This window comes from Abramis brama (assembly GCF_963993115.1).
Source record: "Abramis brama genome assembly, chromosome: 21".
NCBI classification, from domain to species: domain Eukaryota; kingdom Metazoa; phylum Chordata; class Actinopteri; order Cypriniformes; family Leuciscidae; genus Abramis; species Abramis brama.
Window position 1 is genome coordinate 2,364,178 of NC_139983.1, and position 25,906 is coordinate 2,390,083.

At 37.3% G+C, this 25,906-nt stretch overlaps 2 protein-coding genes across 2 annotated transcripts in view; one reads left to right on the plus strand and one right to left on the minus strand.

Moving 5' to 3' along the window:
* The window catches only part of LOC311072354 (uncharacterized protein), a 193,495-nt gene that overhangs the window by 85,667 nt on the left and 81,922 nt on the right, over window positions 1-25,906 (minus strand). The window lies entirely within an intron of this gene.
* On the plus strand, window positions 887-18,911 carry LOC311071798 (olfactomedin-4-like). Its single transcript, XM_084096335.1, has 5 exons — window positions 887-1,049; window positions 1,181-1,348; window positions 16,140-16,352; window positions 16,427-16,571; window positions 18,013-18,911. The coding sequence occupies exons 1-5, from the start codon at window positions 993-995 to the stop codon at window positions 18,816-18,818; spliced, it is 1,389 nt and encodes a 462-aa protein (XP_083952461.1). The 5' UTR covers window positions 887-992; the 3' UTR covers window positions 18,819-18,911.

Consider the following 25,906-nt stretch of genomic DNA (forward strand, 5'->3'; position numbering starts at 1 on the left):
ATTTTATTTATCAAAATAAACAGAAACTAAAGTGATTGTTTTGAATAAGTATTAACTTCGACATTATTAAAAACATTTTATTTAGTAGTATTTGTATCAATACTGTCTCTTTTGCCCCGTGCTGGTTTCACCGTGTCTGTGGGGTAAAAGACCCCCTCATGACCTCGTACATTTATACGATTTTTAAACAAAATAAACTACTTTTATGATTTATTTTCACACAAAAAACTAACATTTTTTTCTGCAATCATACACAATGTGAATAGTGAAAAGCGAATTGTTTAAGTTGTGCCTTTAGCCCCATTGTTACCTATATTTTAAAAGACAATACATGTAACTTTACAGTAAAAAAATGTTTTTAGTATGAACTACCTTAAAATTAATAGAAGTTGTATACTTAATGTATACTTGTATATGTATACTTTTACTACAAAATATTGCTGAAATTGTTTTTCTTTTTTGCAAGTGAAAAGTCAGAATCACCTTATAATTTAGAAAGGCACATTCCCTGCGATACATTTTTTATTGAATTGATCCACATGAAAATAAAACAAAGTAGGCAAAAGCACACTTAAATATAACTCTATCAAGGCCACCCCCAAATACATTTCTTTTTTATTTAAAAAATATTGTGTGTTACCAGTTATGCTGCTTTTTATTAGACACTCCATAAAGTTTATTGCATTATTTTAGCATGGACGGATGAATAGATGGACGCACAGAAAGGCGGACAGACAGAGGTCTGGATCACACCAGCACTCAGTCATTGTGATGCCATGTAATTACAGTAATCCATGAACCTTCTCCAGGTTTGGCAAACAACGTATTAAGCAAACATGAACTGTGTGCATATGTCCTAATGAGGAACTTCATCGTACATCCCCTGGATGTCAAACACAACTGTCATGAGAATAAGACATGTGCTGTAGATTAGTTCTGATAACATGCTGCATATAAGACCGTAGCTGAGAGAGAGAAACATATTTGGACACATGATGGATCTCCTGCTGCTCGTGCTCCTGCTCGCGGCTCCTGCTCACACATGGCTGGTAAGAGACTTACTAAGAGTCACTTTGACACTCACTATCTCAGTTTTAATCCATTGCTGAACCATTTCCAAAGATTTGATTTTCAAACATATCTTAACGTTAAGATGAATAATCCCATAATGTTTCTCCAGTCTCTAGAGGATTGGGGTTCTGGCAGAGTCGACGGCTCCGTCGGGGAGTTTGGACAGTGTGTTTGCAACGTGTTCCTGCCTGATACTTCATTCCCAGCGGACCGTGTGGAGCAAATACAGACGTCCTCAAATCAGCTCTCAGTAAAAATCAAACTCCACATCAGCAAGGTACATTTATGTTTATATAGAAACGGATTTTATATTCAACCCAACCAGTGTTATTTTAGCATCATAGAGATGCTTTTATCATTTTTATTAATTTAAAGTTTTGATTTAATTAATTATATATATAAATTTAATTAATGATATATATATATATATATATATATATATGTGTATATATATATATATAGAGAGAGAGAGAGAGAGAGAGAGAGAGAGATTATTCATTTTATTTCAGTTGTAGTTATTTTAGTACATCAAATTATAAACTAAATGAAAATGAGAAATGTTTCCTTAATTTTATACCAGTTAATGTTTATTTTATTTCAGGTAACGAAGGTGTTTTAGTTTTTTTTTTAAATGGTTTTAGTTTTAGTTAACTATAATAACCCTGGAGCCAACACATTACCACTAGGGGTATAACGATACGATATTATTGCGATACTCCAAGACATATGGTAAAAGGTTAACCAAAAATTTACTGTTGATTAAAATGCTAAATGCACAATGTAAAATCCTACATTGTGTGTGTAAATGAACAGGCTTGGACTTGGTGCTGAAACCCAATGAACAGGACAATAGAGACACCAGAATAACAATATTCATGATTCTGAAGATGAAAATACTGAATTATTGTAGATGAATATGCTTGATCTCTGTCACTGACTAGATATATTTAAAATAATGTAGGACACTTTTACTGGGAACATCAGACATCTGGCATTATTAGGACACACTAATATTCCCCCATTGCATTATTATACATTATATTCAACATTATATATAGCAGTTTAATGTAGTACTGACACTAAAACTCTGTAAAAAAAATTCTCACACACAGTGGGTGAACTATACACAATACATATTGTTGCATTTTGGTATTGTGATATATTGTGACAATTTATTGTTACACCTCTAATTACCACAACAGTTTTTTGTACAAATTTAATAATTTAACCAAAAACTTTATGAGTATTTAGTTTCTAAATGCCTCCATTGGTTTTCAGTCATCTCAATGAATTTGATGGCTTTCTGCAGACTATCAGTAGTTATTAAGGTGCACAGAGTGTCAAAATGATTGATGGTGACCACTTGACCTTGCCATGCCCACTGAACCACTCAGGTCATGCCCTACCGACGACCTTGACCACCCAGGCCGGTGTCACCTTTGACCTTGGGTATCCTCCGGGGATGAAAATTACCTATGACCCCAGTGGATGATTGGTTTGCCTATGTTGGCCTATGACCTCCTGAGTATAATACGTCCTTTGATTCATTTTTGAGCTTTGACATCCAGTTGCATCCGCATTCCATCTCATGCTTATGTAAATGGGGGTCTCCTCTCTAATGATGAGATTAAGGAAAAATTTTAACAGCCCATATCACAATATGCACGCATGCTCATACGCACACACGCACACACTTCAAACTGGTATTACACACTAACTACAGTTGAAAAGGTGAAAAAAATTCTATTCTTTTAAAAGAATATAAATTAAATGATAATATCACTCAATATACAAATAAACACCTTTCTAATTTACTGAAACACAACCATTTATTTTAGTTTTAGATAAACAAAAAAATTATAAAATCATCTTACATTTTCAGAGAGATTAAGAAGTAGTTCCTAACACATCAATGTCCATAACACATATGAAGGGGTTTACAAAATTGCAATAAGTTGAAATACAAAAGATCTCAGAGTGAAGTAAGTGCTTCTCACACCAGCGTTTGACAGACTCTGAGTCAGAGGGGGGAGGGGTGTGGTCAGTGATCAGGGTGAGACTTTGTGAATGTTTTGTTAGTGCTGAATTTATTTCAAAGTATAATCTTAGAAGTTTAAATTAGATCTTTTAAATATCCCATAAATTGGCTCATGAAAAATTGATTTATGAAAAAATCACTTAAATTATGATCTAAATTAAATCTAAATTGTTTTTGGACATTGCTCTATGTGTTAGGGATTTAATACTGCCATCTGCAGGTTTTTTAAACAAAATATTTTTTTTTTTTTTTTTTTTTTATTGCACATTTAAAAATACATACATTAACAGTGAGCAGAGAAAAATAATAATAAAACAAGGGGGGTATACGGACATCAAAAGAGATTGAGATAGGCTACACAAATCAATACAATATTACAGTTTGTCAATATGACACATTAAAGGTTCTTTACAACAGACTCAAGGATAATATTTGTTTTAGAAACCTTTGAGTTTAAAGGTTTTGACATTTTCTTAAAGGAAGAAAAAAGGGACTTTATATCAGAGGAGAATATTCTAAAATCAGGATTACAATGAATGGTTCTGGCTTTGTGAAGATGAAACTTGCCCAGAAGACAAAGTAATAATACCGTATAATTAAGATTAACATCGTTAGAATGAAAATCTGCCAAAAAAATGATAGATTCTGACATTTGTACCAATTTGCTACAACAGCAAAAAACTAACAAGGTAACATCTGACCAGAAAGACTTAGAAAATGGGCACTGATAAAATAAATGTAGGATAGATTCTTCTTCAATATTGCAAAAGGAACATAAAGAAGATACATTCTCAGAAAACCTGCTCAAAAATAAATTACAAGGGTAATATCTATGAACAATTTTGAAATGGAGTTCTTTAATTTTATTAGGGATAAAAAGTTTGTGAGAAAATGCCCATAAGTTATTCAAATCTGAGTTTGGATAACAGATACTCCATTTAGATCGTGCTTTAGGAAGAGATCTTGGAGTTGAAGAAAGAGCATTTCTAATAAAGAAATTGTTGCATTTTTTATCTAATACATTAACACCATTGATTGCCAGTGTAGGAATATAGTTGTTTAAACAGTAGTATCTTAAATGCGCTTTAAACAAAGTTCTTACACTGACAGAAATACTTTTAGTCACCTTATTAAAATCTCGTACAGAAATCACAGCACCTTTCATGGACATAAACTCAGAAAAAGAAAGAAGGTCTCCTTGAGCACTGAACAAATCAGAAACAAACAGAATATTTTGATCCACCCATTCCTTGAAAAAAAGTGATTTGTTACCACATAGTACATTTTCATTATTCCAAATAATATACGTGTGTGGGGAGAAATTATGTTTGAAAGCAATCTTCCAGGATTCTAGAGCTTGTTTATGAAAATTTGAGAGTTTAATAGGTAATTTGCTGCACTTAAAATTACAAGATAATAAAAATTTAAGGCCACCACAGTGTTTAAAGATTAAGTTAGGGATCCAAAACCAGGGTAAACTATTATTAGAAATACAATATTTAATCCAATTAATTTTGAATGTCTGGTTGATAGTTTGAAAATCTAAAGCGTTAAGACCACCCTCCTTGTAACTTCTTATCAAAGATTTCCTTTGAACACATTCCACTTTATTTTTCCAAATAAAACGGAATAGCAGAGAGTCGATAGATTTAATCGTTTTTTTATCAACAAATAGGGAAAGAGCAGGGTAAACTAGGCGCGATATGCCCTCAGCCTTAGACAGCAGGACTCTCCCATAAATTGTCAAGTCTCTCTGCAGCCAGCAACATAGAATTTTTTTGGTTTTATCTAATCTTGGTTGAAAATTGTTATGAAGACGTTCTGAACCTGATCTGCAAATATCAATCCCAAGGTATTTTACCTGATGTTTAACTTTAATACCATCAACAGAAATTTTATCTGAATCATGCACATACAAAATTTCACTTTTCGTAGGATTTACCACCAATCCAGAAGCTTTGGAGAAAAGATTAAAACTGCTTAGGGCACCAGAGACTTGTAAATCATTTTTAAGAAAGAGACAAGTATCGTCAGCTAACTGACTAATTATTAAAGTATTCTCACCAATATTTATACCCTCAATATTTGAATGTTTTATATACAAACTTAGAAGCTTACCAATAGAAAAAGAAAAGGAGAGATGGGGCATCCCTGGCGAATACCTCGGCTCACTGAAAATCAGGGAGAAGTTCCGGAAGCTAAAGAGACACAACTGTTAATACCATTATAAAGTGTACGAATCATTTTAATAAAAGAACAACCAAAACCAAACTTAGAAAGGGCTTCAAAAATAAAGGAATGCTCAACTGTATCGAATGCTTTGTAGAAGTCGATAAACAAAATTAAAGCCTCTTTGTTTATAAATTCAGAGTAATCAAGAATATCTATAATTAATCTAATATTATTAGAGATATGTCTACCTTTTAGAAAAACAGATTGAGTGTCAGAAATGATGTCTGCCAAACAAGGCTTGAGCTTTTCAGCATATATAGAAGCCAATAACTTATAATCAGAGTTCAAAAGGGTGACCGGGCGCCAATTATCTAAAAATTTGTTATCCTTATTAGGCTTGGGTATAAGAGACATGAGACCTTGTTTCATTGATTCTGCCAATTCACCTTTCATTGAACACTCAATAAGGGCTTCGTAAAGAAGAAGTTTAATGGAATCCCAAAAGACTTAAAAAAATTCAAAAGGTAACCCATCTGGCCCTGGGGATTTATTATTTGGCATTCTTTTGACTATATTATAAAGATCATCTATATTAAAAGGATCCTCACAAATTTTCCTATTTTGGTCATTAATTTTAGGAATAACAGATTGAATCTTATGAAAAAACAAAGATGAAGCATTGGGGTCAAAAGAGGAAGTATACAAATTTTGATAAAATGTAAAAACATGGGAAGAAATCACAGAGGGGACATTAGATAATGTATTATTAATATATAGAGAAGAGATTTTTTTATTACTGCCGCGTTTCTTCTCTAGGTTGAAAAAGTAGGCAGAATTTTTTTTCCCAAACTCAAGCCATTTTGATCTCAACCTAATAAATGCGCCCCTTGCCTTTTCTAGAAAAAGATCATCCAGACAGGCTTGTGAAGTATAAAGAGATTCCTTGTCATCCTCACCCGGGTTAGGGTTCTTTAATATTTCATTTATTTTTTTAATTAAGTCTGTAATTTCCTTATTTTTAACAGACATTCTATTTTTCCCAAATTTAACCGAGAATTTCCTACATTCATATTTAAATAGCTCCCATTTAGAAATGGCCGAGATATTAGTCTGAGATTTAACACTCTCTGCGATTTTCTCAATCTCCTGACAATATGATTCAGACAATAAAAAGGACCAATTTAACTTCCAGTACCCAGGGTTCACTTTTCTTCTCCGCTTGGATTTATCATCCGATAAAGTAATGTCAATTACTGCATGATCTGTAAGAGGTGAGGGTGAAATTTCTGCTGATACCAAAAATGAAATTAAAGAGTCTGATATCAGCCACAGGTCTATACGTGATTTTTGAGAAAAATCTGATTTAAACCAAGTGTACATGTGTATATCGGGGTTTAAATATCTGTGTGCATCGATCAGGTTCAGGCAATTACAGAGATTTGCTATTAGGTGGTTGACGCTGTTAGACACATTTCTAGGCGGAAATCTATCAGCAACTAAATCTGGTGCCTCATTGAAATCGCCACCAAATAAAATAAAAGCAGAGGGATATTTAAGTTTTAAATTACTTATATAAATGACTATACTATCAAATAGAGTTTTGTTGTTTGCAGAACTATTGAACCCATATATGTTAATCATTATTAAAAAATTGCTATCCAAGTGAATAACTGAGATAATCCACCTTCTAATCCCTGAAGAAAGCGTTTCTATAACCTTTCCTTGAAATCCACTATTAAGTAATATAGCGACCCCACCTGATGAACTGGAGTTATGACAGAAAGAAATAGTGCTCCCCCACTGATTACGCCAGAATTTTTCATCGTTTACACAAGAATGTGTCTCTTGCAAAAAATATATGTTCCTTTTCATGGATTTACAAAACAAAAATAAAGCTTTTCGCTTGTTTAAGGATTAAAATATTTATTAGATGGCCAAAACAAGATGGCCGCCACAGAGCAGGCACGACAGCAGCGGGCATCTGCCGTTTAAACAAGGCATGCAATCCTATCTTCGGGGGCTGAGGTATGTTTGTTTACACCTGCGGCAAGAAGCCAACACGTACTATACTCAAAGTTGCTGGTAAATGGCTATGCTAGTGCCCCGTCCTCGTTAGACAAAGGCAAGAGACACTCAACTAACCAGGGTCTCGCCCAAATAGCGGTTATGTTGCTGTTGGCTGGGGATTTCGAGCTGAGATTACACTTATTATTAACAGTATGACTTTATTTCTGTCATACATCTACAGAAGTTGTTATTGAGATGTTTAATTGAAAATGTTTGGTTTGAAGTTACCATGATGGAAATCAGTGTTTGCTTTAGTTGGGATGCTGACCCTTGACTATTTAACATTAGTATTTCACTGGCCGAATGACCTGTGTCTTTGCACTTGTGCACACACAGTTTGTGAATGATTCCAGTTATACTGATTATGATGAAAAAATCATCGTACAGCCTGTTCATACACTAAATCTCTTTCAGTTTTTAATTCTGTATCAAAAGTGTTATATTACCACCACTGTGAAACCATAGTAATAAGTTACAATGATATATTTTTTTAACACATAATGCACAGCCTAAAAAAGAAACAGAGCTACAATGTCTTACATTTACATTACATTTAGTCATTTAGCAGATGCTTTTATCCAAAGCGACTTACAAACTAGGACTAGATTAAGCGAGTCATCATGAAGAGGCAAAAACAAAAACAGCGCAAGAAGTGCTCAAGATACGAAGTTCAGGCATTATTCAGAGTAGCATAAGCCCGATAGGTGAGGTTTTTAGACGGAAAGGGGAGGTGTTTTTTTTTTTTTTTTTATGCGGTTAAGTGCTCACGGAAGAGATGGGTTTTCAGCTGTCTTTTGAAGGTTGTCAGGGGACTGTCTTGTAGAAACACAGAAATATCAAAAATCTGCATATGTCTCTCATCAATGGTGGCAATAATTTATTTGTATTTATTTATTCATGCAGGAGTGCATGCTGGGAGTTTTATACAATCCTGGAACCCAGCATGCATTGCGACATGAAAGTTTTTATTGTCACCATTGTTGAGATTCATATGCTGATTGTTGATGTCTGTGTGTGTCTGAGTTAAGCAGGAGTTCAAAATGTTTTACTGCACTACATTATTTCAATATTCTTCAGACTAACTTTAATTACAGAAACATTGCTGTATTTCACATTATAGATTAAAAGATATGTTTAATATGAAAAAACACATAAATCCAAAGCTTTTACACTGGTTAAGATCAGAGAATCAGACATGTCCAGGATGATTATGTAATCATCACAACAGTCATAAACACCTTATCATCTTTCTCTTGACTTTTTCTTGCCATAACAAATGTTTTATAAACTCATAGTTAAAGCAGTCAGAGAAAAACTGATATAATAAAGTCAATGGTTCAAGAGCCCAACTAAAACAAATACTGATCTCCATCATGGTGATAATAACTTTATTATTTTCAATAAAACATCAACAACTAAATATCTGTTAATTCTCAACAATAACTTTTGTACGAAATAAATAATGTTAAACTGGTTTGTAAACTGGTTTCACACTCGGTGGCTGGAAGTCAGTTGTAGTTCTTGTGTTTCTGTTTCTCTGTCCTTCAGTGTTCATCAGTTTCTCAATTCACTCACTTCTTTTCATTCACTCTGTCAAGGGGACTATATTAGTGAACTAAGGGAATAGTGAATGAGGGTATAGGGTGTGATTGGGAAAACAGCCTCTGAGTGTTCATTTACAGTATATTCCTGTAGGCCATTTTTGTTTTCTACGGTATATTACTGTTTTAATGAAAAATGGTATGATATTGTCAGAATTTTACAGCAAGGGTTTTTTTTACAGCAAGGGTTAACAGTGTACTTCACTTCTATAGCAGAACAGCTGGTCTCAAATCTTCGACCTTCCTATGGGTTATTCAACATTAATAGGGTGAAATCTTTCTATAATAAACTTGGAATACTTCCCAACTTATTTTCCTTACGGAAGGTTGAGGTAGGGGAGATGGAAAAAAGCTATTACAGCTAGACTGCTCTAAGGGCCCTGGGTTAGATGGGTTATCCCCTCGTTTTTTTACGAGATGCCGCTGCCCAAATGCCCCATACATCTCCCATGTTTTTAACCTGTCTGTTGAAACTGGTGTTTTCCCCAATGATCTCAAGAGGGCCAAGGTAGTCCCCCTTTTTAAAAAGGGAAACAGCCACGATCCTGGTAATTACTGACCGGTCTCAATTTTATTGCACACATTTTTTGAAAGATTGCTCAATAAAAACAACTTCATGTTTAAATTCCAATCCGGATTCAGGAAGTCACATTCTACCGAATCATGCCTACTCTATTTATCCAACACCATACGCAGGGAAATAGATAATGGAAATCTCTGCGGAATGGTGTTATTGGATCTTCAAACGGCATTTGATACGGTGAATCATGACAGACTGACTGCCAAACTTGAGGCCTTAGGGGCAGACAACTCCACCTGTAGGTGGTTTAGATCTTACCTATCAGGGAGGGAACAATTGGTGGTCTTAGGGGGAGTCCTGTCAGACCCTTGTATAGTTGAATGTGGCGTTCCACAAGGAAGTATTCTCGGACCGTCCTTATTTTTAACATTTCTGTACACTGATGACTTGGCACTTTTTATGTCATTGATTATCACACAATTTGTAAGTGTCTTGTCCTGATGTTATGTGTTGAGGACCACAATGGAAATAAGTCCTTGACTTTGTGTTTTTATCCTCGATTGTATTTGATGCCTTTTTGTTTTATGTGTAACACCGTGTCCTAACTACACGTGACGCGATACGATTCCAGCGACAGGCAGTGTGTCTGTCCACACTAGACGCGACTGTGAGACGCCACAACGTCAATCAAAAATCACAGCCAATCAGAACAGCGTGTGGGCGGAGTCTCACGGCAAGTGCACAGCACTAGAGAGTAATCTTGACAGCACTCGCAAGAAAATGGATAAGTAGAAGCTACATAATCAAATTCACAAATATTACACCATTTAAAAAATACATAGGCTACTGAGTTACAAAAACTAATCTTTGTCAAATAATACACTTGTTTGTTCACAGTTTTAACGTTCATGTTTCCGTTTGTTTAATTTCAAGATCTGAGGTGAATTATATCCATTGTTGCTTTTACAGCTACAAAGCTGGAGCACTAAATGATATTCAAAGTCACATTACACGCTTTTAACATTAAATAAAGCACATGAACAGTACCTGAGATTATCATCGCCACACTTTGTGTTTGTTGTTCCAGCACGACGTCGCAGAAAAATAGAAACCGTTTCTAAATTAGAATCGTCGCGCCTGGTTAGGACAAAAATTCTGATTAACATGGAAAAGATACCTTTTATCGCGCGTTGCGTCGCGTGTAGTTAGGACACGGTGTAAGGCATTCTTGATATAATTAAATAACTCAAATCAAAAAGAAATAATGGTATGAATAATATGTGTTTAGATTATATATATCACCGCCGTGTCTTCAGAGAAATAATATATAATAATAATAATAATAATAATATTATATATATATATATATATATATATATATATATATATATATATATATATATATATATATATATTCATTTCATACACATATATACACACACTAATATGGAAAAGTATATTTGCATATTTCGGTTAGTAAACACTATCAATCGCTTTCCTTGATATAATTAATATTACATAATTATGTAAGTATTATATGTATACATATGATTGTATTTTAATATAAGCAACTTTTAAGATATTTTTGTAGTGTTTATATTAATTATTTCTACTTATTGTTTTTAATCTTTAACATTTAAATTTGATATACATGACAGAGTTTGAGCACCAGATGTCCTCAGCGCTCTATGGTCTGTGAGGAAAACATAATGTCACAGACATAGGCTGCGAGGATACGAAACAATGGATAATTCAGCGGACATCATTTTACGATGTGATTCACAGAGGTGCTCAGAGACCTATTGTGTATTTTTTAAAGCTCTCAGGAGTAATTAATTGACGCAGCAGTATTTTTATCAATGTGCGTGATGAATGAGAAAAGCATCGTGCCCGTAGGCTGCGCAGATGCTAAACAAAAGCGAATTCAGTGGAGAAGCAATCATTGAGTACGTTTTATGACATGATGCCCAAAGGCTCATCTGGTCTGTCACTGTCATAATTCCTGTCTTGTGTTCCACTTGTTTTGTGTGTACTTTTGTCATTTCCTGTCTTGTGCTAAGTCTTGTAGTCCTATGTAGTTTTTCATGTCGAGTAGTCTCCCCAGGTGCATCTTGTTTCCTCATTTCCTAGTTAAGCTTGTTTGCCCCTGTGTATTTATAGCCCTTGTGTTTCACTTGTTACTTTGTCAGTTGTTGTACATGTATGGTTGCTTCTAGTTCGGTCATTCTCGTGGTTTTGTTTCTTTATCCCTGGAGTTCTTTATTATTTGTTCTATATGTGTTATTTCATTAAAACCCTGCAGATAGATCCTCGCCTTCGCCTGCTTTCTCCAGCACGTTACAGTCACCCTATATCCTGAAGCTATCATTAATGATTGTCAAGTAACTTATTTCTCTGAAGACACGGCGGTGATCGGAAGGACCTTTTAAGCATCCCGTCAATGGGGGGCAGCCTGAGGCATCACAGGCTCTAAATTATTTCATTGTTTCTCTCTCTCTCTCTCTGAAGATAGGGCGAATTTCTTAAGGGATACTTCACCGCTGGAAAGATGAATGTGTACAGTGGGGAGAACAAGTATTTGATATACTGCCGATTTTGCAAAGCATGTAGAAGTCTGTAATTTTTAACATGGGTACTCTTCAACTGTGAGTGAAGGAATCTAAAACAGAAATCCAGAAAATCACATTGTATGATTTATAAGTAATTAATTTGCATTTTATTGCATGACATAAGTATTTGATCACCTACCAACCAGTAAGAATTCTGGCTCTCACAGACCTGTTAGTTTTTCTTTAAGAAGCCCTCCTGTTCTCCACTCATTACCTGTATTAACTATACATGTTTGAACTTGTTACCTGTATAAAAGACACCTGTCCACACACTCAATCAAACAGACTCCAACCTCTCCACAATGGCCAAGACCAGAGAGCTGTGTAAGGACATCAGGGATAAAATTGTAGACCTGCACAAGGCTGGGATGGGCTACAGGACAATAGGCAAGCAGCTTGGTGAGAAGGCAACAACTGTTGGCGCAATTATTAGAAAATGGAAGAAGTTAAAGATGACGGTCAATCTCCCTCGGTCTGGGGCACAATGCAAGATCTCACCTCGTGGGGCATCAATGATCATGAGGAAGGTGAGGGATCAGCCCAGAACTACACGGCAGGACATGATCAATGACCTGAAGAGAGCTGGGACCACAGTCTCAAAGAAAACCATTAGTAATACACTACGCCGTCATGGATTAAAATCCTGCAGCGCACACAAGGTCCCCCTGCTCAAGCCAGCGTATGTCCAGGCCCATCTAAAGTTTGCCAATGACCATCTGGATGATCCAGAGGAGGAATGGAAGAAGGTCATGTGGTCTGATGAGACAAAAATAGAGCTTTTTGGTCTAAACTCCACTTGCCATGTTTGGAGAAAGGAGGATGAGTACAACCCCAAGAACACCATCCCAACCGTGAAGCATGGAGGTAGAAACATCATTCTTTGGGTATGCTTTTCTGCAAAGGGGACAGGACAACTGCACCGTATTGAGGGGAGGATGGATGGGGCCATGTATCGCGAGATCTTGGCCAACAACCTCCTTCCCTCAGTAAGAGCATTGAAGATGGGTCGTGGCTGGGTCTTCCAGCATGACAACGACCCGAAACACACAGCCAGGGCAACTAAGGAGTGGCTCCGTAAGAAGCATCTCAAGGTTCTGGAGTGGCCTAGTCAGTCTCCAGACCTGAACCCAATAGAAAATCTTTGGAGGGAGCTGAAAGTCTTTATTGCCCAGCGACAGCCCCGAAACCTGAAGGATCTGGAGAAGGTCTGTATGGAGGAGTGGGTCAAAATCCCTGCCGCAGTGTGTGCAAACCTGGTCAAGAACTACAGGAAACGTATGATCTCTGTAATTGCAAACAAAGGTTTCTGTACCAAATATTAAGTTCTGCTTTTCTGATGTATCAAATACTTATGTCATGCAATAAAATGTAAATTAATTACTTAAAAATCATACAATGTGATTTTCTGGATTTTTGTTTTAGATTCCGTCACTCACAGTTGAAGAGTACCTATGATACAAATTACACTTCTACACTACACTTCTACATGCTTTGTAAGTGGGAAAACCTGCAAAATTGGCAGTGTAACAAATACTTGTTCTCCCCACTGTATATATACACATATATGATTGTATTATAATATAAGCAACTTTTAAGATATTTTTGTTGTGTATACATATCATTATATACATGACAGAGTTTGAGCGCCAGATGTCCTCAGTGCTCTATGGTCTGTGAGGAAAACTTAATGTCACAGACATAAGCTGCAAGGATACGAAACAATGGATAATTCAGCGGACATCATTTTACGATGTGATTCACAGAGGTGCTCAGAGACCTATTGTGTATTTTTTAAAGCTCTCAGGAGTAATTCATTGACGCAGCAGTATTTTTATCAATGTGCGTGATGAATGGGAAAAGCATTGTGCCCGTAGGCTGCGCAGATGCTAAACAAAAGCGAATTCAGTGGAGAAGCAATCACTGAGTACGTTTTATGACATGATGCCCAAAGGCTCATCTGGTCTGTCACCCTATATCCTGAAACTATCATTAATGATACTCAAGTAACTTATTTATCTGAAGACACGGCGGTGATCGGAAGGACCTTTTAAGCATCCCGTCAATGGGGGCCGCCTGAGGCATTGTTTCTCTCTCTCTCTGAAGATAGGGCTATGTGGTGAATTTCTTATGGGGATACTTCGCTGGAAAGATGAATGTGTATTTAAATTGGGTCATTTATGTAGTAGAAATGTGAAATTATTTTAGAATTTGGTGCCTTCTAGACTGAGAAAAGCCAGAAAATGTATTTTTGGCTCATGTGGATGAAAGACAACAACTCCCAGAATGCACTTGCTTCGCTGCCCTATACGAGGCCACTCCCAAGCCACGCCTACCGGTTACAGAGGGCAGTATCGGAAGAAATTATACAACTAGGCTACTAGTTGACTCGAAACTGAAAACACGCCTTTTTATCGTGAGTCTCCGTGACGAGTTAGTCCGCCCACAGCTCAAGTCTGCCCGGGCTCTTCGGACATGTCCGGCCGGGATTTCGAGATCGCCCAAAATGTCCGGGATTCAGCTTTTGCGTTCTACAGTCGCCATTCATTATGTTCACTGTGGCGAGCTGGACGAGGCTGAGGGCCGTGGGAGAACTGATGAGCGACACCTGTGAGACGCACCGGTCTCGTATCTCTCATGGAGAAGCGGAAGCATAAAGGAGGAGCGACGACAGTGGAGATCGAGAGAGGCCAGCCTGGAGTTTATTTGATGTTTATGTTTTATTTGATGTGACAGCAGTCGTCCGTGAGGGGCTGCTGTCTTTTACTTTCGTTTTATATTTGTTTTATTTTATGTCATTAAAGTCTTTAAATGTTCGCAGGTTCCCGCCTCCTCCTTCCCATAACAACAAAGCTTAATGCTAATCGGTGAAGTATCCCTTTAAGAATATACTGAACATTTCACATGTGTGAGATGACTTGTGACACTTCAAATTTTAAAGTATTTTACATACCCCATGATAAATAAAAAATATACTTTAAGTTTAAGTCAAGTTTTTCCATAGACCATCGATGTAGAATTTTTTTTTTTTATCAAGACTTTAAAGAATTCATTACATTTAATTTAAAACATCTTTTATTTTTAAAATATCTAAGAAGTATAATATATACTTTTAAGATTAGAATTTGAAATAAATTCAGCACTAACAAAACATTCACAATGTCTCATCCTGATCACTGACCACCCTAGGGTCACCAGACGTCCCAAATAATTCGGGACAGTCCCGAAATCTAAGCTGTTGTCCCGAATCCCGAATCCGGCCCTAATTGTCCCGAAAAAATTATACTTAAGCAAAATCTTGAGTAGTTGTTGTCTGATAAAACATTAAAAACTGCCCATGAAGGTTGAGTCGTCCTGCAGCCAGCCCCCGCCGGCTGCTCAATGGCTGCAGCATCTTTTCTGTTTATTTTTTTTAAAGTTCTACAAAGATACCAAAGGCGCGAATTTAGATTTGCATTGATAGGCTAATTTTCATTCATTCGTTTCGTTGACATGGCTGGTGTACCGGAACCTCAACACGCCGCTAAAAAGCAAAAACGTCTCTGCAGGTACCAGGAGGAGTGGGTCATTTTATTCACCATGACATTTGAGTTCATGATTTTAATGTTTTGGTTTTTTTTGTGGCAGACTAAAGACTAATGACAGACTGTTGTCAAAATATGTTTGGTTCAGGTTTGGAATTCATTATCTTTTATTATAGGCTATGTGGTCTAATATCATAGTAGGCCTACCCATTCAGTGGTCCAGTGGGTGTGGCAAGGTCAAGAGGTCACCAATCATTTTGACACTCTGTGCACCTTATTAACTACTACTATAATTTACAGCACAGACCTTGTTCATCCTTGTCGTATTTTCTTTGACCTAGTGTAGTAGAGGATGAGGGCGTCACACAACCTGTTCATATCTGTTTTATTTGACGAGTTCTACCAACTGACAGAAGAGTCCGTTAACATTAACAACTAAAAATATTCTCCATCTCGCTGTTAAAAGTCAATTAAATCAATGCATTTTGCTATGCTAATCATCCATTTCTCATTTTTTTAAATTATATTTAATGTGCTCAGGTCAGCAGTCTGAAAGTTCAGCTAGTCACTCTCCTCGGCCAGCTCTCCAACCTGACGGCTCGCGTGGAGAGTCTGGAGAGCGGACTGGACAAGTACATCAAACTAGAGTTTGAGCTCCTCCGCATTGAGCTCAGAGAGTTTGAGGCTCTGGTCACGCAACTGAAAACATCTCTAAACTCCTCTTCACCCGCCTTCGAGAGTCTTTTCATAGAGGTGAAACTTCCTTCACTTACACAAAACATGGCATTATAGTGTTTGCATGACTCTAATTTGTTTTCTTTTGTAAGATTCGCAATATGAGTTTAGTTGTGGACCAACTGGAGAGCTACGACCGAAGTAACTTAGAAGTGATTCGCATCGAGTTCGCCAAACTTCAGCGGAAACTGGAGAAATGTCAGGATGATAAGGAAGACTACTCTAATGCACAAATAGGTAGGCTAATACTCATTTTCTGAGAAAATTATACACCTTTGCCTTATTTGAAGTGTTTTATATGATACATGTAACAAGAAGGATTTTATTATTTTATTTTATTACACTAAATGTGCGTAGGCATCTCTAGTATCCATTAATTTTCTTATTCTTCTGATCTTTAGTCTACAGAACCACTTGAGGGAATGTAATGACATTTGGCAAAGAGATAGAGGACAGTCTCAACATTATCCACAGCAAATTTGGAGTCTCTAACTCAATCCCTCTAGCGCCACTAGCTGACCAAACTTGTATTCATGTTTATGCTAATAACTTTTGAACCTTAAAAAGGATGTTCACTTCAGAATTAAAATTTCCTAATAATTTACTCTCCCCACATCATCCAAGATGTTCATGTCTTTCTTGCTTCAGTCGCAAAGAAATGAAGGTTTTTGAGCAAAACATTCCAGGATTTTCCCCATATAGTGACTATGGGGTCCAACGGGTTGAAGGTCCAGATTGCAGTTTCAGTGCAGCTTCAAAGGCTCTACACGATCCCAGCCGAAGAATGTTCATGTCTTATCTTTCTAAAAAAATAAAATAAAATTGTATCTGTCAGATGCGTAATCACATTGGAAGGACACGCGTTTTCCGCTTCAAAAATGTAGGGAAGGCCGAAAAACTTCTTGTCCAACTTCAAAATCTTGCATTCTTGCATATGGAGAAAAATCCTGGAATGTTTTCCTCAAAAAACGAATTTCTTTTCGACTGAAGAAAGAAAGACATGAACATCTTGGATGATGTGTGGGGAGAGTAAATTATCAGGAAATTTTAATTCTGAAGTGAACTAATCCTTTAAGGGCTAGTAACAAAATTATCCTTTGATTTGCCTCAAGATTCGACTGCACCCCTACGTTACTATGTCATTTTCCATCATGATTTTTTTCAGAAATTTTGAAGTTGTGTCCAAATTGACGCACTACACACTTATACTCTGCACTGTGTACTTAACCATCTAGTGTATGAATTAGTTATAAAAGATTATTTTGTCATTCATCATCGGAGTCTGAAGCCCCTCCCACTCTGCTACGCAACTAAAGCTGGGATAGTCGAATGCATGAGGGGTCCAAAACTCCACACTATTTAAAGTGCACTTTTTCTTTTTGGACTTTCCAGTGTGAATACACTAATCGCTCAATTTATAATACAAAATGGCATAGAATAGAGCATAAGTATGTGAATTAGGACACAACCTAATCTATTTTTTCCACCTCCTAGACCGTTCATCCAATTTTTAAATAAATAATGTGACCTGGTTAAATGTCAATTATACTTCACAATTAAACATTTACAGTCAGATTTAATTTGTTAACTACATGCATTAATTGTTAGCTAATGCATTAATGTTAACAAATTAAGTGTTATTATAAAAGGTTTTTTTTTTTTGTCCAAAATCTCCAAGGGTCCTGTAAGCATGGAGGCATTCTCAGGATTGGAAAACCCGTCATCAGCCAGCTAAATGCAGACTTAAATGGAGGTTTCAAGTATGGAGGATGGGGTAAAGACTCCAAGCCCTTGCCTGGCTCTGAGAACATGCATTGGTACTACGGCTATGCGGACACTCTGGTCACTAAAATCACACAGTACTCAGACTACTACAAGCTGATCATGAGACAGGCCTTTAAGACACATGAGCTTTATGTCAAATATCAATATGATTGGCAAGGCACTGGAAACAACTACGTTGTGCGAGAAAACACCCTGTACTATCAGTTCAGAAGCACTTTTGGTATGGCAAAGTTCAACATGACCAGTGTAACAGCTCAGAACAAGGTTATTCCCAAGGCCAGCGCCAGATTCTCATACCATTACTCGGCCAACCAGAATCTGGACTTCGCAGCCGATGAGTCCGGCCTGTGGGTAACGTACGCCACAGAGGAATCGAACGGTAACCTGGTTTTAGGGAAGATCAACGAGGAGACATTTGAAGTAGAGCAGGTTTGGCAGACCAGTGAATACAAGCAGTCAATCACAAACGCATTCATGATATGCGGCGTTCTGTACGCGACCAGGTCAGTAGATACCCAAACAGAGGAGATCTTTTACACTTATGACACCAATAAAAACGAGGAAAGCCACGTTAGCATTCGCTTTGAGAAGTTCCAGGAATTTTACGTGTACCTGGACTACAATCCTGCCGATCAGAAACTTTACATGTACAACAACGGATACTATGTGTATTACAATGTGAAGTTCAAGGCTGCTTAGATAAACTACTGCTTTCAAACTTTACTGATAATTGACAATGTAATCTTTTCTATGGAAATGCAAATATCACAATAAAATTACACACAAGCATCACCTCTTGCATGTTATAATCTTGTGTATCAAAGTTGTGCAGGTTTACCAAACATTTACTTTTTGTGAAACATTCAAAGCTTAAAAGCTGACAGTATAAACTAAAGTGCTTCAGCTATAAACATATAAAACAAACTTATACAGTCAACAGGAATAGCCAAAGTCTTTTCTTCAAAGTTTTATGATTCTGACTTGCCATTCATGACTGCTGATGAACTGGAAGAATAAAAAAATTGCTGGGAGATGCAGCCTTCAGACTGAAGCAACACACACTGCCTTCTCTGCATCAACAGCAACATTACCTTATACAACAGTGTGCATGATCACAAACGCTCCTAGTGCCAGCATTAGAACAAGCCAGTGATGAGGCAAACAGAAAACAGCGGCACATGGTGATTTTAGTTGCGTTTCTGTAAGAAAAAAACATAAAAAAGTAACATTAAAAAGAGCCATGTACACAGTGAATCTAAATTTGGTTGTCAGTTCACCTTTTAGTGCTTAATCCCATTCTATACACACGTTCAGTATTTTATGGGAGTGACAACCGCATTCTTCAACCGAATTAATCTCAAAAAACATGGGATATATAAACACACTATGAAGGGGTAAACGTCCTACCCTCAATTAAACATATCTAAAACAAAAGATACATTATGATCATTGATTTCAGAAAACATGGCCACACGCATGAAGTCACATCCATTAAAGGTCAGACAGTTGAATGTACCCAATCTTACAAATATCTTCAGACAATTATCGATTCAAAACTGAACTTTGAGGCAAATTGTGAAGCTGTGTGCAAAAAGGGGCACCAGCGCTTGTTTTGTTTGAGGGAAAAAAATTATTTAACATTTTAACATTGACAAAACCTTAATGGTTGCATTCTATCATGCTTTTATTCAATAAATCTTATCCTTCTCTTTGGTGTCATGGTTTGGGAACCTATCCTTAAAGAACAGAAACTAAATCAAATTGTTAAATGGTCTAGTAAGCTGATTGGTGCGTCACAGCTTAACCCAGTATCCCTGTACACCAGACAGCTACAGCGGATAACTGGCTCAATATTAAATTATGATTCACACCCTTTGCACAGTGAATTTCATCTTCATCCCTCTAGACAAAGGTTTATAGTCCCAAAGTGCAGAACAAAGCGGTATCAAAATAGTTTTGTTCCAGCAGCCATCGTTCAGAGGAACACAATGCACAGATGTCACAGAGCAATGTTATTTATCTATTTTATTTATTTATTGGTTTATGATGTTTATATATTGTCTAATGTCTATTAGGGCTGTACTGTCCTAGTCGATTAGTCGATTAATTGGTCGATACGTTCTGGTTCGACCAAAATTCTGATTGGTCGATTTTCTGCCGCGTTTATTTCATCAGTTTTGCCGCGCTGAGGCGCGCTCATTTCATCAGGTGGAAAGCACTAACTGCTAATGGGGGTGTTTTCAGAGTACCCTTGTTTCACTGTAACAGTCTGTCTTCAAAACACCCCCCTTGTTTTCACCTTTTTTGGATTAGCCCAACCCAAGAGAGAGCGTCGAGCATAGAAGGTTTGATGCTGAATATTATTTATTTAATTGTGAGAGCGTTTAATAGTCAGTCCTCTTCTAACATGTCAACAACAAAGAAATCGACAGTGTGGCAGCATTTTGTTAAAATTGATAACAGGAAAAAGGTCGAATGCAAAGTTTGCAAGCAACAGTTTTCCACAGCTCGACGACAAACATGACATATCATCTAAAAGTGGTAAGCTCACTTGTCTGCGTTAGCTTGCCCTGTCTGTTTTGAGTAGGCTATATGAACATATCAGAATTTGCATATTTCAATGTTTTAGTGTGATAACCTAACCTTTTTATTTTTTATTTGGAGCCTAATGCGCAATTGCGCTGTGCTGTTGGTTGTGTTAGTTTTGAGCCTAGGATGCTTTATTTTTCAGTTATGCACTTTATTTCGTTTCTGCTCTTGATCTGGTTTGTTTAATAAATATTCTTTTTTTATTAAAGTGGACGTGCCTTTTGTGTTTATTAAGAGTAAAAGCTTTAGTTAATAGTCTATTCGTGTCTCAGCTGCGAAGCTGAGCTCATGTTCAGCCTCGCTCGGTGCGAGGACATGCACGGTGAAATGATAGTGTCTGACAGTTATAACTTATTATTATAACATATGACAAAAATAATTGTCTAAATTATGTTGCATATTCCTCAACAGTTCTTGTGATGATATCACTAGTTGACAACATAGTACTATTTTCGGAAATCATAAGCTATGATATTGCGCAGGTGCACGTGATGCAGCGCTGTCAGAGCTGACAGACTCAAGTGTCAGACTCATTTCAGTGCAAAATAATTAGGTCAATACGATTTAATATACTGCAAATAGCCTACTAGTTGTTTATGTTTATTTATAATTCATTTAGGCGGACAACAAGGCTACCAAGTACTGCGCACAGTGCGCATTAATTAATTTAACGTTTTTTTTTTCTAACGTAATTTTTAGTCGATTTTTAGTCGAAAATTTCTCGTGCACCTCGTGGGACTGAGAACCAGCACGGACCAGAAACCAATCATCCAGCCGTGAGGGTTCGGGACATGGTGATGGGTTCCACTCAAGCCCGATCCTCTCAGCGGCCTCGGAAAGCATAGCCATAATCTCAGGATCTGACTTGGGTAGCGCTATGGTTCCCAAAGGAGGCAGCATAGCCGAATCGTCATCTCCAAAGGGGTCTGGTTCACCCTCCGATGCAGCGATTGACATCTGATCGTCAGGAGAAGCCCCAAAGGATATGGCTGGTATAACGCCTTCAGACGGTCCAGCGCATTCCTGAAGCAACTCTACTGGCTGCGGAGCGGAGCTAGGGAGTTGGTTCCCCTAAGGCAGTGGTTCCCAAACTTTTAACAGGCATGTACCCCCTGAGACATTATAGATCTTCCGGAGTACCCCCAACACCACCAATTGTTAACAACAAGTTTTTTTTTTTTTTATTAATATTTATTTTTTTAAATTGTAGTAAACCACACAGAATAGGCCTACCACCTCTCCATCCACATCACCAGTTTAATCAATGTGAGGGATGTGCCTGGATGTTCTTACATAATGCAGCGATGTTAGGCCGAATTGGGGACAGTTTCAGTCTTAGATCATTTTCCACAAACAGTCTGTACCTATACTTGGTCTTAAGGCAGACCAAAGCTGAGAATCCAGTCTCGCATAAATACGTTGTAGCAAAAGGCATCAACGTCTTAATCGCTCGGTTTGCCAGGTCCGGATACTCTGCCCGCAAACTAATCCAGAAATCAGGTTATTCCGTGTGATCGTATGAAACAGTCTATGAGTCCAAAAATGTCCTGCCCCGTTGTCCTCGTCGGTAATGGTTTGCAAAAGAGGATGTCCTCATGGATTGACCCTCCATATGTGTACCTGACGTACACCAACAACTGAGCCAGGCCTGCTACATCTGTTGACTCATCTAGCTGTAATGCATAGAATTCACTGGCATGTATGCGACATAGTAACTGTCTCAAAACGTCTGCTGACATATCACTGATCCGTCAGGACACGGTATTGTCTGATGAAGGCATTTTCTGGAAAGTATGTTTAGCCTTTTCCCCCAACATTTTCTCAGCCATGTCCATAGCAGCAGGGACAATCAGTTCCTCCACAATAGTATGAGGCTTGCCTGCCTTAGCCACTCTGTAACTGACCATGTAAGACGCTTCTACTCCTGCCTTATTTACAGCATCTGGCGCAATCAGACATTTCTTGGTGTTAGAAAGCAGTCTCAATTGTCGCTCAAAAAACTCCCGTGGCTTATTTTTCAAATTGCCATGTTTCATTTCTAAATGTCTTTGTAAGAGTGAAGGCTTCAATGAGTTATTAGACAGAACTTGCGCACATATGACACACTGTGGCTGAGGGAAATTCGCATTGCCTGTGTATGTGAAGCCCAGAGTTATATAATCTCCGTTATATCTTCTTATCTTTGAGTGTGCCTCCCTACCATCACCTTGTTGTCTTGAGGGAAGAGTCTGTGTCTCCCCGTCTCCATCACTGTCCATGTTAATGGTTTGGCTAGCATCAGGCCTCTCGTCAGAGTTAGGATTTGCTATGATAGTGTCTTGACCTGAAAAGCTTGTCCCGACAGCAGGTGACTCCTGTGAAGTTTCTGTTGTCGTTCTGGGTATGGCCTGAACCCGTTTCAGCCATTTATCCATCGATTGAAATTGATTTTTTTGTCAAATAGACGTAACTGGGATGATTTCTGACAGGATTTTTTTTTTTTTAATTTGCGCGCTGCGCGACAAATACTATTTGTCGTCATAGCAACGTTTATTATGACGCAGAGCTGTAATCAGCACTGCAGCAGGCTGCAAAGATCATTGCAAAGATCATCATAAAAGCTCTACTTTTACCCTTTCTGTCACTCTCGAATATTTTGTTAATGCGGAGAAAATAAGTTTTTAATGTGCAGTGCAAATGCGGAAGTTAAGGCCATCCTTAAAAATATTTTTGTTTGCCGTAACCCGATCGACCCTGTCAATTTAGGGCCGACACAAATAATATTTTTTCCCCCTTTTAGTCCGACCGACTTGCCGGTTGTAAATTTGCGTTAAGACCATAGACTGTTAAAAAATAAGACCTACTGATTTTTTTATTTTATTTTTTACTCTTCAAACAATTAATACAAATGCAATAAAATTATATTAATTATATTTTAGTAAGTATTGTCAATATAAATGACCCATACTCGTACATACAAACGTAGGCTAGGCTCTTTAAAAAAATAAAATAAAAAAACAAAAAAAAAACCGTGGCGTCATCTATGATTATAAGGGCTGTAGGCTAGGCCTATATGCGAAATGAAACCGAAATCGCGACACTCAGGGAGAAAAATGCGTTCATCAGAAAATGCGTTTAATATATTGAAACGTCTGTTTATACATCCATACTGCCTTAACAAAGGAGCCCAGACGTTAGAAAAATATCAGTAGGCTATACACATGCGTTTAATATTTAATATGAGAAGAGGGAACACTTGCGTTACGGTCCGGACTTGACACAAAAAATCTTTAACTTTTAGGTGGTAAAATATGTTTTAGTAGTAATTCTATGAATTACACTGGCAAACCTAAAGTAATATACCCACCGGATGAAGAAGGGTTTGCTCTCCACAGAACGTAATGTATTCATTTTATTTAATTTTTCATGTTCGCATTTATGAGGAACAAACAATGTTACGGACGTGAGCACTCTGAAAGCGACACTACAAAACTGCTTTAAAACTTTCACAGAGATCTCAAACATGCATTTAAAACACCAAATATTAAGAATTGGAATATCAAGCAAAATAATATTCGATTATTGAACGAAAATCGTATCTCTCCCCCCACATGCTCACCGGTAAGACGCTCCGACATTACATTTCTCTGTAGCCTATAGGCTACTTTAGCCTATGCGTTGTAGCCCAGTCATTAAAAAACGATTTAGTTTCATATTCATGTTTAAATAAAATAATATATATTTATTTTATTTTATGTTGACTATATTAAAAGTGAAAATCATGAATAAGATGATCCCGAAAATATCGAGAGACAAATGGAGTGGGCAGACAATATTTTGACCACTTTATTGAGTTTGTTTTTGTAGAAAACCTTTCTTTAAAGTGAATTTCGTTTTGTATTAATTTTATCTTAATTTTAATCAATGTTTCATCTACCAATTTAATAAATTTAAGAAATAAGATTTAATAAATAAGAAGAAAATATAGCAGGCAATAAATCAGGACATGGAGTCGCCGGCACGTGAACTGGAGATCGTCTCTTAAATTAACCGAAACTCAGCGTATAAGCTACTTGCCTCACAGACCTGAGATATATATATATATATATATATATATATATATATATATATATAGAAAGCATGAAATGTGTACTTAAACATGTGTAACAAAACAATTCAAAACGAAAGAAAACAGACTGCTCTCTGCTTATGTAGGCTAATCCGTAAAAATGCATTTCTCTCTGGCGCGTTCACTGCTGCGAAGATCGCGAGTCAGCATAGTCAACTTCATCTTTGACACAGAAAACACTTGTTTATTAATAAACAATTGAAATGTCTCCTTGATATATTTGACATATTAATAATCTATCATTACTTTTCCCAGTTCTTTGTGGCAGCTTTTAGGTGTTATTGGCAGCGCCACCCTTACACATGAACGCGTCCCCACCGCTCAATAGTTAATATTATTCTTTGGTGTTCAGTTTATACAGGTTTTCTAATTGTTATTTAATATATGAATATGAATGTTTTTTTTAATCAAAATCTCTTTTTTTTTTTTTTTCGCATATGAAAAGTCATATGACTTAGATCTTTTTTCGCGTACCCCCTGAAATCAGTCCACATACCCCTAGGGGTACGCGTACCCCAGTTTAACAACCGTGGCCCTAAGGATCTCTGCGCTGGTCATCATCAGTCATCATCAGGCCGCAGCAACACAGATAGGGTTAGTGCAGCCTATGGTGTGCTTTGACAACAACAAAAACAAGAGGAACAAGAGGAAATCCGGCCCCGCTGCAACACTGTCTCTCCAACACTGATGAGGAGAGAGCTTCTCCAAAAAGAGCTGCTCGTTAAAACTCACTGTTGCAGAGAGCACACAACATGAACCGCTCGGCTCCGAAGCGAAAGGCTGAAGATGCGATGCACCTGCTGCTCATTATATGCACGTGCCGTGATGCAGCGCAGCTGTTGCAATTATCGCATGCCTCGTTTTAGTTACACTCAAAGTAGATTGACCTCTCTAGCAAGATTCCTATCTGTCAGTCATCAGACTTGACGTCGAGAGTGACCGACTGAAAGGGAAAAAATGATTCAAGTAGTTTCCCCAAACTCAACTGAAAATGCAACTTTTAATGACATCCGCAGTCTCAAAATTATTCAACCCCCTGAATAGAATCCCTCACAACAGCACATATCTTCAAAACAGGTGTCGTCTCAAG

Bases quoted from the DNA above. Each gene is read 5' to 3' on its own strand.
- LOC311071798 (XM_084096335.1), top strand. From the start codon at position 993: ATGATGGATCTCCTGCTGCTCGTGCTCCTGCTCGCGGCTCCTGCTCAC. The intron at 16,353-16,426 runs GTGAAACTTCCT...TTCTTTTGTAAG, and splicing joins TCGAGAGTCTTTTCATAGAG to ATTCGCAATATGAGTTTAGT. The intron at 16,572-18,012 runs GTAGGCTAATAC...AAAATCTCCAAG, and splicing joins CTACTCTAATGCACAAATAG to GGTCCTGTAAGCATGGAGGC.